Raw genomic sequence first — 17,374 nt, 5'->3', positions numbered from 1 at the left:
ACAAGATATACACATTGTACCTTTTTAACTGGTGGATGGAGAGCTGCCTTATTCTCAAGACTAGAAACTGCTTTTGTCCTATGTTCTCCAACTCAAAGTCCCAAGGATGCTGGGTCTACTGGGCTGACCTTGGAGCTGGGAATTGCTCCTTTGACTCTTGGCTGCTACCATGAAGTCATCGAAGAAAGCAAAACTTTTCTCTCTGAAGTGACTGGTGACTTGCTGAGCAGAGGGCATAGTCAGCAAGAGAATGCATCATTATCATAGCCCATTCCCGTGGTACTTTCGGCTACGAAGGTCGGGAAGGGCACCTAGGAGTACAGTCTTGGATGAAGAAACGGAGGGAAAATGCTGCGTCCGTGTGACCCCCGTGTTCTCAGTCCCAGGACAGTGGAGAAAGAGGAGACAAGAGAAAGAAGTAGTTTGAGGTGGGAGGAAGGAGGAAAGGTGTCCGACGTGAATCTCAAGACACTTTCCACCGACGGAAGTGGAGAGCTGTGTCCTGATCAGCGGAGTCTGGAATGGCGACCTTTCTCCGGCCACCGGGTTTTGGGAGACTCTGGGTGGATAACGCGTAGGCCCCCCCAGAACCCCGCGGGAGAAGGCCGCCCGGGGCCACAAGGCTGTGCGGGCGCGCGCGCGCGCCCCCGATAAGTCCTCGGGGCTCTGCCCTCCTCGGGCGCGCGCCCGCGCCCTCCCCACTCTGCCCTTGCCCCACGCCGGGCTGGGTGGACCTGGCGTCCCGGGCCGCGCACGCCCCCTCCGCGAGCCGGGGCCCCGGGCCGCGAGCGCCCCGCGCCCCGCGCCCCCTCCCCGGCCGGCGGGCGCGCGCGCTGGCTCCCGCTCCCGCTCCCGCTGGCAGCCGCGGCTGCGGCGGGGATTGTTTTTGTTGTCGCTGAGGCCGGAAGAGCCGCGGGAACCGGGTCCCTATCCCCGGGCCGGGCGCCGCCGCCGCCCCTTGCCCAGTGCCCGCGTCTCCGCGGCGCACCCCAAGCGCCAATATTCCGGAGATCAAGCGTTACGCGGCGGCGGCGGCGGCGGCGGCGGCGGGGCCCGGAGCGGGAGGCGCCGGGGACCGGGGCGAGGCGGCCCCCGCCGCCGCCATGGAAGCGCTGGGACCGGGTGAGGAGCGCGCTCGAGCCGGGACCCGGACCGGACCCCAGGAAGCCTGGGCGGGCGGGAGGGCTGGCCGCTCCCGGTGGCCCGGATCGGCTCGCGCGTACCTGGGTTGGGCCGTCAGGCCTGGGGGAACGGGGCCGTGCCCCACAGCACAAGGCGGAGGGAGCTGACCCCGGCCTCGGGAGGCGGGGGGAGGACGGGTTCCGCGCCCCAGCCCGGAGAGATGAGCCAGTTCTCTAGGTCTAGGGAGGGGGAGGCCCAGGAAGGTGACCCACGTCCCTAGGTAGAGGGGGGAGCTGACCCAACCTCAGGGAGGTGGTTTGTGCTCCAGGGTGGAGGCGAGGCCAGTCGGGGGTCACAGAAGGAACGACAGTGCCAGGTACGCAGCGGGGGCCTGGCCCGGACCGGACCGGGAGGGACTCCACCACCAGGGATATTTTGGCTTGGGGCCGCACCCCTATTTTTCTTTGCCCTGGCAGACAGTCCAGAGCCATCAGATAAGGAAGAAGAACTTCCCCTAAACACTTCTCCTTTGCCCTGAAGGCAAGGGGCAAAGTGCCCACCCTTTCTCAAAGGCCCTGAAGTCTCGAGGAGTATGTTTCTATGCCTGTGTCTACCTGTCATTCTGCGCAGCAGACCCGCAGTGGTCTGTCCCACCGCCTCCGTGACAGGCGAGTTACCCACCGGCGATTCCAGCTCAAGGTTTAATGCCCTGAGTATCTCCTAATTGGGTTAGAAGTAGTTGTGAGGATCAAATGAAGGAGAAAGTGCTTTGGAAACTGTAATTCCTCATCGGTATGAATGGCCTCTGGTCATCTTCCCAACTTTACCCAAACCAGAAGAACCATTCCAGGTTGTAACAAATGCCCTGCAGGTTGAAGTCTGGTGCTCCCACTTGGAATCCCAAGTTTCTAATGTAGGTCAGAGTTTAGGGGGTCTGTGTTAGAATTAACTTTAATATTATGCCTTATCTACATAGTTGACTTAGTTATAGAGCATTTCATTTTTTTAGTGCATAGAGAACTCAGTCTACCATTTGAGTTTGGAAACTTTGAAGGTGTGTTTACTTAAAACTTGTTTACATGGCTGAATGATCCAACTCCACCTTAATTTGCTGCTTAGAGTATTTTTTAAAGGACTTCATAGTCAAATTTCATATGCCTCTTAAAAATAAATTGGTTTTGTCACATTAATATTATTTGTTAAACCTCAATGTGAGTATTGCACTGGGTTACTTCAGCTACATCCTCCAGCTAAAAGCAGGATCTGGTCTTTAGGAATGTAACAGACTTCTGTTCTAATCCAATCTAGTAATTTAATAGTTGTATAACCTTGGGCAAATTATTTAATTCCTTTGAACTTTAATTTCCTCATCTATAAGATGAGGGTAGTAATAATTATGTGCTGCAAGATTGCTGTGAGGATGAAATAAGGTAATGTACATGAGAAGTCTTGTTGTAGATAGTGATGCATTGAAAATACTCAACAAATGTTTCTTCCCTCCCTTCCCGGTTAGTAGGTCATAATTGAATCAACTGTTGGCTTTACGAGCTGATATTTAAAGAGGCTATGTAACTGTATACAAACTAAATTTCACAGAAAAGATCAATCTGGTGGTGTTAGGAACATCCCAGGGACTCTTTTTTTTGTTTGTTTCATTTTAGCTTTTGTGGGTTTGAGGGATTAGCAGTTCACCCAGGATTATGGAAAATTAATTCTCACCACATTTACGAGATACTAATGAAAGAGCCAAAATTCACACAGATCTTTTCTGTTGATTGGAATATTTTCTTGCCTGCTGTCTAACAAACTCCATTTTTGGTGTCACAGTACCTTGGAAACCCAATTAATAACAAGAAGCTGCTTGTTGAGCATAGAATCAGAGCAAAGGGAGTTGCTAGTCTTGTGGGATGTTTCATCCAGGCTAAGAACCTGGAGAAGCTTTCTTGCTTCTTTGTTGAAATACATAGATCTAGTGCACTGTTCCCTCCTCACTTGAACAATCACTTAAGCATGTTTAGTCTTGCTCTGCTCTCTCTCATCCAGTTTCAATTTCTAACAACAACTAGCAAGTTTTAGATTAGATTACCATGTATTTTGTTGATATTAATAGTAGGGCTTCCCTGGTGCCTCAGTGGTAAAGAATCTGCCTGCAATGCAGGAGACCCATGTTCGATTCCTGGATTGGGAAGATCCCCTGGAGGATGAAATGGCAACCCACTCCAGTATTCTTTCCTGGAAAATCCTATGGACAGAGGAGCCTGGTGGGCTACAGGCCATGGGGTCGCAAAGAGTCGGACATGATGAGTAACTAGCGCTGTCAATTAATAGGGCATGCATGTTCAGTTGTGTCTGACTCTGCAACACCATGGACTGTAGCCTGCCCTGTCCATGGAATTCTCTAGACAAGGATGCTGAAATGGGTTGCCATTTCCTACTCCAGGGGATCTTCCCCACCCAGGGATTGAACCCAGCATGGAATTGAACCCACATTTCTTACGTCTCCTGCATTGGCAGGTGGATTCTTTACCACTGTGCTAACATTTATGTTTTACAGTGCTTTACAGTTTGGAAAGTGCTTTCTTAGCTGTTAGTTCATTTGATCCTCTGAGGTAGGTAAGGAAGGTATTATCCCCATTTTACAGATGAGGTTCAGAGAGCTTAAGTGACTATATCAAGGGCTCAAGGCCAAATGATGAAGATGAGTCTGGATCACCTGACTCCTGGTCTAATGCCCTCCTCTTCTGTTAAGCTGACTTCCTCCAGTCTGTGTTGAGTCATAGTTGTTACCTTTTTGGATGTAATTCTCAGACTTTGTCACTAAGTTCTTGAGATGCTCCTGATATGAGGACCTTTGAGAAATAACTGTAACGTTTAAACAAGTGCAATCATAATAGCTAACACTTATCGAGTGCTTACCATTGTGAGGCACCATGTTAAGCCTTTTGGGCTTCCTATGTGGCGCTAGTGGTAAAGAACCCATCTGCCAATGCAGGAGCCTAAAGAGATATGGGTTCGATCCCTGGGTTGAAGATCTGCTGGAGGAGGGCATGACAACCCACTCCAGTATTCTTGCCTGGAGAATCCCATGGACAGAGGAACCTGGCAGGCTACCGTCCATGGGGTCGCAAAGAGTTGACACAACTGAGGTGACTTAGCACAGCATGGCACATCAAGGCTTTTATATACATCACCTCATGAGATCCTCACAATAGCCTTATGAGATAGCTGCTATTATTATCGGAGAAGGCAATGGCACCCCACTCCAGTACTCTTGCCTGGAAAATCCCATGGACAGAGGAGCCTGGTGGGCTACAGTCCATGGGGTCGCACAGAGTCGGACAAGACTGAAGCGACTTAGCAGCAGCAGCAGCAGCTATTATTATCATACCTCTTCCATTTTATAGATAAGGAAACTGATTGGCTAAGAAACTGGCCCTAGGTCATGCAGTTAGGGAGTGGTAAAACCAGGGTTGAAACCCAGGCAGTTTGGTTCCAGACTTTATTTCTTCAGAAGTTGTTTGATAAATTCAAAGAAACCAGCTTTGGGGATGGAAAAGTTTAAAATATATTTTTCTAAATAAATCTTCTAAACTTATTAAAAGGAATGATCACTCACTTTCTAACTTTTCTCTCTTGCCATGGAAAAGAAACACACTATTTGCTTTTCTCCACTTCTTAATCCCTTTCTTTCATTTACTCTGCCTCTGTCTCTTTAAAGAGCATCAAGTACTTCTGAGAGGTATAGATGCCATAGGATTGTGAAATATACTGGAGAAGAAAAAGCCCTGAACTGGGAGTTAGGAGACCTAGATTCTAGTCATGATTTAAAATCAAAGTCATATGTCCTTGGGCAACTCATTTGATCCAGATTTCTGTTTGCAAATTTCTATCATAAAGCTGGATTTGTGATACAGTGATTGCTTAAGTATCTTGGACTATGCAAGGCTGACTTATCTATATGATTTAGTTGTGTGAATTCAGTATGCCTGTCCACCTCTGATGTTATTTATTATCTACTTCTTACATTGTTTATAAATGCCTTATCACACCCAGAGTAGATCCCCTTGTTTACCAGAAATGGAACTCAACTCCAAGAAATATTTTTTAGTATAAATTGCTTGCTTTTGTTTTAATGAAAAATAATCAATTCTTTAATTTTAGAAATGACTAGATTTCTGTTTAGTTTCTATCTGAAACTGCTGCAGAGATTATTAGTACTGTTCAGTTCAGCATTTATTGAATTCCTACAATGTGCTCATCACTGAATTAGGTTTTAAGATAACTTTGAGTTGGAAGTCCATTTCTTCTTAGAGTTTACAGTCTAGTGAAGGAAACAGTAATTTAACAAGTAGTTTCTAGATACTTGCCCTACGTGTTCCCTTATACAAAAGATCTTGGGGACACAGAAGATGCACCCTCTAGCCTAGGAGAGTCTGGAAGAGCTTTCCAAGGAGGTTACACTTGATCAGAGTTTGGAAGGACGAGTGTAATTCAGGGAAAGAATGAACAGTGAATTTAATACATGAAAAGATTTTCAGGATCTTAGGAATTAGTGTGTGGTGATCTGTCAACACAAATTTCACTGAAGTGTTTGCTTTGATTTTCCTAAGTGATGTTGGACCAGAACAGCTTCTTACTTCAAAGTGTTCTCTCCTTGGTGAATTGTCTTTGTTCTTGGTGAAATACCATTGCAACAAGAGAACCTGTTGTAACTTTCCTTTGTAAATACAGCTCACTTTACTCAACACCTATTCATAGCAGAAAAAATGTTTGTTTTTTGGGCCAGTGTCTATTTGACAATATCATCAGAAAGGAATAAGGTTTTCTGTAGACAGATATTTCCCAGACTGTTTCCTTAAACCCTAATTTACTGAGTATTAATAGATGTTTGATTTTAAAAACAGAGGAAGAGGTAATGTGTATGTGCATGTGTGTGTGTTCTGGGGAAAAATAAGTCAGGTAAATGCTGAATTAAGCTTATTTATTACATGACTTGTTAGAGAATTTAATATGATAATATATATATTGGAATTTTAAGACGGGACGAGAATAAGCAGGGTTTTTTTAGCTTATGGAAACCTTTCTTTTTTATAGAATATCTTGTAAACCATCAATAGAATAATTTGGAATGACTGCTTTATCTAGACCAGAGTTTCTCAACCTCAGTACTATTTGATACTTTGGACTGAATACTTCTATATTTTGGGGGGCTGTCATGTGCATTGTCAGTATCACCCCCCAATTCATGACAACCAAGAAGGTCTCCAGATATTTGGCAAATGTTTACTGGGGGACAAAAGCTCCCCCAGGTTGAGAACTGCTTGCTGGTCTAGACTGTCGGTTCCTTGAAGTCAGAGGTTCTATCTTTTTCTTGAATCTACAGTACAAGTTAGACATGGAATAAATGAATAAATGTTTGTTGAAGAAATAAACTAAATCTTATGGTTAGGAAATATCAGATTGTCCAGATTTTTTAAATATCAGGTTATAAGGAAGAAAGTCTAGCCTCATTGGTATTGTTTCACTATCTAAATTAGCAATTAAATTGATAAAGATAGCTGCTATTTAATCTCTGACAGTCTGTACAAAACTATAATAATCAAACTAATTTGTGGAGGATTAATGAATCATCTCCAGCCTGAACTGAGGATGGCCTCCAGAATTTAGAGATGATTTTATTTGGAAATGCATACAATTTTGTAAGCCTAGCTGTAGATCTACTGATATTGATAAAAAAGTTTTAGACAGTAGAGTGCATCTGAGAGTGCATCATATTATATCTACTGTTGCTGCTGCTAAGTCGTGTCAGTCGTCTCCGACTCTGTGCGACCCCATAGACGGCAGCCCATCAGGCTTCTCTGTCCCTGGGATTCTCCAGGCAAGAATACTGGAGTGGGTTGCCATTTCCTCCTCCAGTGCATGAAAGTGAAAAGTGAAAGTGAAGTCACTCAGTCATGTTCGACTCTTCATGACCCCATGGGCTGCAGCCTACCAGGCTCCTCCGTCCATGGGGTTTCCCAGGCAAGAGTACTGGAGTAGGGTGCCATTGCCTTCTCTACTGTTGACGTCCCCAATATTCAAAATAATAGCAGCGTGGAAAAAATATTTAGAAATCCAGAGAATCTTAGGCCAAAAAGCTTTTGACATAACTTTTTATATTGGAATATGTTCAGCAAATGATAAGATTGCAATAATTGTAGCTGTTTTTGTTTTGTTTTGGCTGGGCTGCACAGCTTGTGGGAATTTAGTTCCCTGACCAGGGACTGAGCCTGGGTCCTTGGCAGTGACAGTGCAGAGTCCTAACCACTGGGCTGCCAGGGAATCCCAATTGTAGCTATCATCATCATCATCATCATGAAGGGAATATTATCCTTCACAAACAAATAGCACATCAAATAATCTTTCAATCTCTTCAGGACCTCCAGCCAGCCTGTTTCAGCCACCTCGTCGTCCTGGCCTTGGAACTGTCGGAAAACCAATTAGACTGTTAGCCAACCATTTTCAGGTTCAGATTCCCAAAATAGATGTGTATCACTATGATGTGGATATTAAACCAGAAAAACGGCCTCGTAGAGTCAACAGGTAAGGATTAAAAAGAATTGACTTCTATATGTATTTTAATACACATAATTTATTTATTATGAATCATCTTGTTCTCTACACTCTTTTAACATGTAGGCTTTGTTTTTCTCTAAGATGGTGAGTTTCTTGATAGCAGATATGCTATCTCATACTTGGTTCTCCTTCATAGATTCTAGCAGAGTACTGGATACATCATCCTTCAGTCAGTAAATAATGAATGAAGAATGGTCCCTCTTTCACTGTCCAAAGGTAGCAGAAATTTACAAAACAAAAAAAAAGATGAAATCGTTGATGTCTATGGAAAATAGAACTATCTGGAAATTCAAATTTTATTATTAAATACTGGTATTGGACATGAGAAAAATATAAGTGTAAAGACAGAAGAATCATCTTGGGGTACTGAAGAAATTAAACTCAGAGAGAAGCTCTGTTTAATTCTAGCATTATCCAAGAGGGGTCTAGATAGGATGATTTAAATATTGTGGTCTGTATAGCAGGAATTTATCAAGGGTGAAGATATAGCCCGGCAACAGACCTTCTTCCAGTGTGCTGAGGTCACTCACTTTCCTTGTCTCGGTTTCTTCACTGATATTCAGACAGTCATTAATATTATAGTTCTTGCCTTTTCAAGAATACTTTTACTGTCAAGTGAAATATTTTTTTAGTGGCTTGATTTTTTTCTCATTGTAGGTCAATTTTTTGGCTTTCTGGTGTAGTTCAGTCTCATGTAAGCCTTTAATTGTCTGACTGTTGTATAACTGAAACCAACAGTAATAGAAGTGATGGTAATGGCTAATACTGATGCATTCAACATATAGTGCTCATTGCATGCCATGCATTGTTCTGTGTTCTGGGAATATAACATGAAAAAACAGGCAAAAGTTCCTATCCTTGAGGAACTTATGCTATAATGGGGCAAAAGTCCAAAAATAAATGAATAAACAAATAAAACATATTATTTGCTAGTTGATGATAACTGCTATGAAGAAAAATAAAACAAGGATGGAAGATATGGATTGAGGATGGGCCATTGATTTTATGTGTGTGTGTGTATGTATATATACATACATATGGTAAATATGTATATTGTAAATGTGTATATCTTAAGACAGTAAAGAATCCGCCTGCAATGCAGGAGACCTGGATTCAATCCCTGGATCAGGAAGATCCCCTGGAGGCAGGCATAGCAACCCACTCCAGTATTCTTGCCTGGAGAATCCCCATGGACAGAGTAGCCTGGCAGGCTACAGTCCATAGGGTCTCAAAGAGTTGGACATGACTGAGCGAGTAAGCATGTATATATGTTGCACATATATTATGTAAGATGTATGTGTGCATGCATGTGTGTATATATGTGTGCATATTATATGTATATGTGATATACACATAATACATACATATGTGTGTGTGTATATATCATAATAGTGTAGTTAGGGAAAGTCTCACTGAAAAGTGACATTTGAGGAGAAACCTAGAGCAGGTGAGGGATATCTCCTTGAAGAGAACCCCAGGCAGAGGCAGCAGCGTGCATGGGGTATTCAAGGAATAGCAGATAAAGCCTGTATTGCTGGAGTAAGTAAGGGGGAGAGGGAGAGAGAAACTCCTAAGGGCCTTATCATGCAGAGTCTTGTAGGTCGTCCTAGGACTTTAGTGTTTACTCTGATTAGATGGGTTTTGAGCAGACATTTGATATGACTAACTTAGATTTTGAATGGATCATTCTGGCTGCTGTGTTGAAGACGAAGCCTGGCATTTAAGGCTGAAAAGCTGAGAAATCTATTAGGAAGCTCTTGTAATGCTTCAGGTGAAAAGTGATGGTGACTTGAACGTGGGTTGTAAAAGTGATAGTGATAAGAAGTGGTCAGTCAAAGTCTACAAATATTTTAAAGGTGGTGTCAGCAAGATCTGTTGATGGATTAAAGGTAAGGTATGAAAGAAATGAATCGTGGCTGATTCCAGGGTTTTTGTCCTGAGCAGAGGGAAAGATGGAGTTGCCATGTATCGAAATGGAGAAAACTATGGGAGAGGCAACAGGGGTGGCAGGTCAGGAGATGTGCAGTTTTTGAAATGTTATGATTGAGATGTCTGCTAGACATTCCAGTGGAGACCTCGAACAGAAAGTTAAATACATGAGGTTGGGCTCAGGGGCCAGGTTACAGGCTGGAGACAGACATTTGACAGTCATCAGCATATTGGTGGTAAAACCATGAGACTGGGTGAGATCATGTAGGAAGTGAGTGCGGTTAAAGAAAGTGAGACTCCAAGACTGAGTCCTGAGGTAACAGTGCTTGCAAACTGGGGAGATGAGAAAGAATTAGCAAGGAGGCTGGTGGCATGGAGAGAGGCCACTGGAATGAGAGAAAACCAGGGCAGAGTGAAGGGGCAAGGGAAGAAGATATTTTAAGCTGAAAGACTCGATCATCTAATGTTCAAGGAGTGTTGAATTTTGCAATGTGGGGCTCACTGGGGGCCTTGATAAGAATAGTTTTGAAGGAGAAAAAGCCTCATGAGAGAAGATTGAAGAGAGAATGGAGAGGAGCAGTTGGAGACAACTTTTTCAAGAGATTGACCCAGTGGGAAGCAGAGAAATGGACTACCCAGATGAGGAGGAAGGGTCAAATTTCAGTGTTTTTAAGGTGAGAGAAATTATGCTGCTAAGTCGCTTCAGTCGTGTCCGACTCTGTGCGACCCCATAGACGGCAGCCCACCAGGCTCCCCCGTCCCTGGGATTCTCCAGGCAAGAACACTGGAGTGGGTTGCCATTTCCTTCTCCAGTGCATGAAAGTGAAAAGGGAAAGTGAAGTCGCTCAGTCGTGTCCGACTCCCAGCGACCCCATGGACCGCAGCCCACCAGGCTCCTCCGTCCATGGATTTTCCAGGCAAGAGTACTGGAGTGGGGTGCCATTACCCTCTCCGCCGGGGTGTAGCAGGGTTCTTTTTCTGTGTTTCAGGGAAGAATGTCCTTTCAAAAAATACTCATTGTTTGCCATGTCCTGTTCAAGGCACTGTGTAACCATCAGTGAACATTATAGTCAAAAATCTCAGCCAGCATAGGCTTAGGTTACAGTTGGAAAAAGACTCCAAAAGTCAGAGGAGTCTGAGTGTTACTAGAGAAAATTAAGCAAAGGGCAGATGGGATGCACTGGCCTCAGGCCTCTCACAGAGGCATCTACAAGGAGAGGCCTGCTGCTGCTGCTGCTGCTGCTAAGTCGCTTCAGTTGTGTCCGACTCTGTGCGACCCCATAGACGGCAGCCCACCAGGCTCCCCCGTCCCTGGAATTCTCCAGGAAAGACCAGGAAAGAAAGAAATTATAGGTATTTGTAAAATTTTGGTGATTCAAGAGAAATGAAGATTCCTGGAGTTATATCCTTGAGCATACCAGAGTATTTTAAATAGTCTGGTTAGCAACCATTTAGTCTTTTTCTTTTTTTTAAAGAAAATCCTTTAAAAAAAAAAAAGTTTGTGTTAGTTGCTCAGTCATGTCCAACTTCTTTGTGACCCCGTGGAATGTAGCCTGCCAGGCTCCTCTCTCCATGGAATTCTCCAGGCAAGAATACTGGAGAAGGTTACCATTTCCTTCTCCGGGGGATCTTCCCTGGCCCAGGGATCGAACCCAGGTCTCCCACATTGCAGGCAGATTCTTTACCGACTGAGCCACCAGGAAAGCCCCCTTTTTAAAAAATACTTATTTTTATTTATGTATTTGGCTGCACCGGGTCTTAATTGTGGTGTGTGAGTTCTTCCTTGCGGCACGTGCACTCTTAGTTGTGCGAACTCTTAGTTGTGAACGTGGAATCTAGTTCCCTGGCCAGGGATTGAACCCAGACTCCCTGCATTGGGAATGCTGAGTCTTAGCCACTGGACCACCAGGGAAGTCCCGCAGCCATATAGTCTCGTCCAAAACATCCGTAAGATATTTGGTCCACATCAAAATGTCCCTGAAATTTGGTCCTATTCAAAACGTCTGTGAACATATTCAGCCCATGCCACATTTTTGTTTTGGACAGATTTGAATATCAAGGCCCTCTTGGTGTGGACTAAATGTTTCATGGATGTTTTGGACAGGACCAAATGTCCTGCAAGGAGTAGGCTTATTGCATGACAAGCACTGTTCTAGATAGTCTATGTGTACTTATTCACTTAATATGGCAATTTTTATGGTGGGTTTTATGATTATTGTAATCTTACAAATGAAGAAATAGATATGAGAGAGTAAGTAACTTGCCCAAGGTTATACAACTCTGCCATTTAGTCCTTGTGTGACCAGGGGCAAGTTACTTGCCATTCTGAATTTTTATTTTTTTCTGTTTAATATGAGAAAAATTATTGCGCTGCTTGTCTCACAGGTTGTTGTGAAGATTAAGTGAGAATAGAGGTGAGAATATGTTTTCTTACTGTAAAATTTTATGGTTATATTTTAAGAATGTAAGATAAGGAATTACCCTTTCAGTCTGAAAATATACTATTCTTAAGTCAACTTTTTAAAATTGGGAATGTATGAAACTATATTTCTCCATCAGTTTTTTCCAACTGCATGACTTAGTTTGAAAACATATGACTTTCCCACAGATTTCATTTGTAGTAGTGTGAATGCCTTAGCTTTTTGTGTGTTGTTGTTGTTTAGTTGCTAAGTCATGTCAGATTCTTAGTGACTGCACAGACTGTAGCCTACCAGGCTCCTCTGTCCACGGGATGTCCCAGGCAAGAATACTGGAGAGGGTTGCCATTTCCTTCGCCAGGGCAGTTTCTCCATCCCAGTGATCTAACCTGGGTCTCTTGCATTGGCAGGTGGATTCTTTACTGCTAAGCCACTATGGAAGCCCCAATGCCTTAGCTAGTTGTGATTTATTTTGGCTTTTAAAATACAGTTCACACACATGGGCTCACTAATATTGGTGAGACATAGCACCTGATTTTTCATTGACTTTAGCATTCCAAAGTCTCACAGATTCAATTCTATCTATCTTAAACAGTAGATTCTGATTTCCCCACATCTGCATTCATCTTAGATCCTGCATATAGTGTGATCTGGTGTATACGACAAAACACTGCTCATGTTTGATTGAGAGAAAGGCTTTCATTCTAAAAAGAAAGAAACTACACTAGTAATGGAATGGGGATATTTTATGGAAGGAGGAAATTTTATGATGTTCCCTTCTTTATACCACTTGGAAGCAGTTTGGCATATAATAAGACATTAGAAGGACTAAAGCTGAAGCTCCACTACTTTGGCTACCTGATGCAAAGAGCCAACTCATTGGAAAAGACCCTGATGCTGGGAAAGATTGAAGGCAGGAGGAGAAGGGGATGACAGAGAATGAGATGGTTGGATGACATCACAATGGACATGTATCTGAGCAAGCTCCAGGAGAGAGCAAAGAACAGGGAAGCCTGGCATGCTGCAGTCATGGGGTTGCAAAGAGTTGGACATGACTGAGTGACTGAACAACAATGCAGAATAATAAATGACTAGCATTAGTCAAAGGGGTTGCCTTAGTCTGTTGACTATGATGCATCTTAAATTTATTGATCCTCAGATTTCTGTCCAATCTCTTTTCCAAAACCAGTGTGCTTGAATAAGGATGCTTATTTGATAACAAACTTATTATTGTTCAGTTATGAACATGCCAAATTTAGATACCTAAGATAGGTTACTCTTCTAAGAGTTCTATTTATCATAGGAGAGGATTTTTGAAAGCAAGAATTTGAGAAGGTGCTGCAAATTTTCTTCTCTTTCCTTTTATTCCCTCCTTTTTTGTTGTCATCCCATGATGGCGTTTGTTCACTTGCAATTTTTTTTTTTTAATTACTTGAATCTGTAACTGTAACTCTTGCTTTTTCCAAAGAATTTTGATCCTCATATTCCAGGCAGAACTGGCCTGGGTCATCTTTTTCCTTTTTTTTGCTCTGAGCCATTTTTAAATTCTTTATTGACTTTGTTACAATATTGCTGGCATCTTAGCTCCCCAACCAAGGATCAAACCCATACCCTCTGGGTTGGGTTCTCCAGGAACCCAAGTCTTAAGACTTCTCCCGGAAGTCTTCACCACTGAACCACCAAGGAGGTCCTCCAAGGAGTTTTGACCTGAATTTAGATAATTAAGGTATAGTGACAGTTTCCTGTTCACCACCATTTCTCTGAGCTAACCTCCACTGTCTCCATTACTGTTAAGGGACGTAGTAGATACAATGGTGCGGCACTTCAAGATGCAAATATTTGGTGATCGGCAGCCTGGCTATGATGGCAAAAGAAACATGTACACAGCACATCCACTGCCAATTGGACGGGACAGGGTAAGTGTTAACAGCAAGAAACATTTATTAGACTTAGGTCATTTAGTAGTGATTACATGGGACAACGATGTTTCCCTTTCTAATGACAATTCAATTCTTAAAGCTGTTTCTCATGGTGATGATAGATTTGTTATTCTGTACATATTCTCTTGTTTAATTAATTGATAATTGGCTGTTAGAATTTAGGTTGATTATCTCCACAAACTGTGGAAAATTCTTAAAGAGATGGGAATACTAGACCACCTGACCTGCCTCCTGAGGAATCTGTATGCAGGTCAAGAAGCAACAGTTAGAGCTGGGCATAGAACAACAGACTGGTTCCAAATCGGGAAAGGAGTACGTCAAGGTTGTATATTGTCACCCTACTTATTTAACTTATATGCAGAGTACATCATGCGAAATGCCAGGCTGGATGAAGCACAAGCTGGAATCAAGATTGCTGGGAGAAATATCAATAACCTCAGATTTGCAGATGACACCTTATGGCAGAAAACGAAGAAGAACTAAAGAGCCTCTTGATGAAAGTGAAAGAGGGGAGTGAAAGAGTTGACTTAAAACTCAACATTCAGAAAACTAAGATCATGGCATCCAGTCCCATCACTTCATGGCAAATAGATGGGGAAACAATGGAAACAGTAAGAGATTTTATTCTGGGGAGCTCCAAAATCACTGCAGATGGTGACTGCAGCCATGAAATTAAAAGATGCTTGCTCCTTGGGAAAAAAGCTATGACTGACCTAGACAGCATATTAAAAAGCAGAGACATTACTTACCCAACAAAGGTCCATGTAGTCAAAGCTATGGTTTTTCCGGTGGTCATGTATGGATGTGAGAGTTGGACTATAAAGAAAGCTGAGCACCAAAGAATTGATGCTTTTGAACTGTGGTGTCAGAGGAGACTCTTGAGAGTCCCTTGGACTGTAAGGAGATCCAACCAGTCCATCCTAAAGGAAATTAGTCCTGAATATTCATTGGAAGGACTGATGTAGAAGCCGAAACTCCAAAACTTTTGCCACCTGATGCAAAGAATTGACTTATTTGAAAAGACCCTGATGCTGGGAAAGATTGAAGGCAGGAGGGGAAGGGGATGACAGAAGATGAGATGGTTGGATGACATCACTGACTCGATGGACATGAGTTTGAATAAGCTCCGGGAGCTGGTGATGAACAGGGAAGCCTGGCATGCTGCAGTCCATGGGGTCGCAAAGAGTCAGACACAACTGAGCGGCTGAACTGAGCTAATTTCATCTTTACATATGTTCCAACTTCCTCACAGAGTGAAAGTGCCACCTGAATCTAAACAGTGGAATTTTTATTACTTGTAAAATATTGTGTAACACTCACTTATGAAAATATTTATAATACCGCAATAACTTTTTAAGATATTTGCTCTTAAAATTTAAAAGCAGTGCATAAGTATATACTCGTTGTAAACTTATTCAGACAATCTAGAAATGCTATGGTTTCCTGCTTCCCCACCTGCTTGCATCCTCAATCACATTTTCATTTTCAGGGGAAACTACTATAATAGTTCAATATGTGTCCTTTCAGATATTTTTATGTGCATTAGCTATTTATACATGTTTGTTGTTGTTATTGTTTAGTCGCTAAGAGGTGTCTCACTCTTTTGCTACCCCATGGACTGTGTAGCCCGCCAAACTCCTCTATCCGTGGGATTTCCCAGGCAAGAATACTGGAGTAGGCTGCCATTTCCTTCTCCAGGCTAGTTCCAGCCCAGGGATCAAACCTGTGTTTCCTACATTGCAGGTGGATTCTTTACCACTGAGCCACCAGGGAAGCCCATTTATGCATGTTTATATATATTATTATTTGTTTGCATATTGTTCTGTGATTTATTTTTTCATTTTTCACTTAACAATATATCTGGGAGATCTTTCCATCTCTGTACATTTACATGTACCTTACTTTTTTAATTTTTTTATTGTGGTTAAATAATATATAACATAAAATTTACTATTTTAACCATTCTTAAGTGTACAATTCAGAGGCATTAAATATATTCATATTGTTATGCGATCATGACCACTATCCATCTGTAGAATTTTTCATCATCCCAAACTGAAACTCTGTACCCATTAGACAGCAACTCCCTATTTCCTCCTCCCCTATCTCTGGTAACCACTATTCTACTTCTAGTCTTGATGAATTTTTTCTAGGTACCTCATGAAAGAGGAATCATACAATATTTGTCATTTTATGTCTGGCTATTTCACTTAGCATAATATTTTCAAGGTTCATCTCTGTTGTAACATCTACTTTATTTGTAACTATTACATAATATTCAATATTAAATTATTCCCCTACTGATGGAACATAGATTGTTTCCAATGTTTAGCAATTACAGAAAGTGTTAGATATCCTTATAGGTGTACTACATTGACTATTCCTGGGTCTCTCAGCCTTTGTAAATGTATCTGTATATGTATTTTTCCTTAGGTTGATATGGAAGTAACCCTTCCAGGTGAGGGTAAGGACCAAACCTTTAAAGTGTCTGTTCAGTGGGTGTCCGTTGTGAGCCTTCAGTTGCTTTTAGAAGCTTTGGCCGGGCACTTGAATGAAGTCCCAGATGACTCAGTTCAAGCACTTGATGTTATCACAAGACACCTTCCCTCCATGAGGTTAGTTTGAATTCTTTGCCACAAATGTCAGACTTTTGTTGGTAGGTTGCATTGGGGCCCATGACTTCTGCATAAGTCATAGTTCAAACTTGGTTGAGAGTGAAATGAAAGATCCTTTCAAGTTTTTATTGTGAAGCATGCAAATTCTTGTTTCTTCAGGTACACTCCAGTGGGTCGCTCCTTTTTCTCACCTCCTGAAGGTTACTACCACCCTCTGGGAGGGGGCAGGGAGGTTTGGTTTGGCTTTCATCAGTCCGTGAGACCCGCCATGTGGAATATGATGCTCAATATTGATGGTAGGATGGAACTCCGTTACTGTTTACTCTCTGGGCTGGTTTTTTGGTCTTTTCCCTTTCCCTGAAGCTAAGTATCCTTCTCTGTTTTAGTATCTGCCACTGCTTTCTACCGGGCTCAGCCTATCATTGAGTTCATGTGTGAGGTTTTAGACATTCAGAACATCAATGAACAAACCAAACCTTTAACAGACTCCCAGCGTGTCAAGTTTACCAAAGAAATCAGAGGTAGGTATTTGCATCACTGTGGTCTTGGTCAGGCAGCTCTGTGGTGCAAGGAGCACCATCTTATAGTCAGACACCCCTGGGCTTCCATCCCATTCCTGCCCATTCTATCACTGGGGCTTTGGGCAAGTTACTTAACCACTGTAAGCCTTAGTGTATTCATCTGTAAGGTAAAAATAATAATATGAATCTTGTAAGATTGCTGTGAGAATTAAGTG

At 42.7% G+C, this 17,374-nt stretch overlaps 1 protein-coding gene across 4 annotated transcripts in view; it reads left to right on the top strand.

Moving 5' to 3' along the window:
• The first annotated feature begins 694 nt into the window (after positions 1–694).
• Positions 695–17,374, top strand: part of LOC145505853 (protein argonaute-4) — a 38,100-nt gene continuing 21,420 nt past the window's right edge. The window contains exons 1-7 of one of the 4 annotated variants that reach the window (XM_081488934.1): positions 695–1,122; positions 7,539–7,704; positions 13,879–13,999; positions 14,385–14,634; positions 16,457–16,638; positions 16,798–16,934; positions 17,025–17,159. In XM_081488934.1, coding sequence (XP_081345060.1) covers positions 14,482–14,634; positions 16,457–16,638; positions 16,798–16,934; positions 17,025–17,159 — 607 coding nt within the window. In that variant the 5' untranslated portion in view covers positions 695–1,122; positions 7,539–7,704; positions 13,879–13,999; positions 14,385–14,481. The remainder of the gene's footprint in view (positions 1,123–7,538; positions 7,705–13,878; positions 14,000–14,384; positions 14,635–16,456; positions 16,639–16,797; positions 16,935–17,024; positions 17,160–17,374) is intronic. The other 3 variants (XM_081488931.1, XM_081488932.1, XM_081488933.1) reach the window with 3 other exon arrangements.

This window comes from Giraffa tippelskirchi, chromosome 5 (genome assembly GCF_054371585.1).
Source record: "Giraffa tippelskirchi isolate mGirTip1 chromosome 5, T2T-mGirTip1v1.2.pri, whole genome shotgun sequence".
NCBI classification, from domain to species: Eukaryota; Metazoa; Chordata; class Mammalia; order Artiodactyla; family Giraffidae; genus Giraffa; species Giraffa tippelskirchi.
Note: the sequence above shows the minus strand (reverse complement) of the source record. Positions and strands in the feature narration are given on the sequence as shown.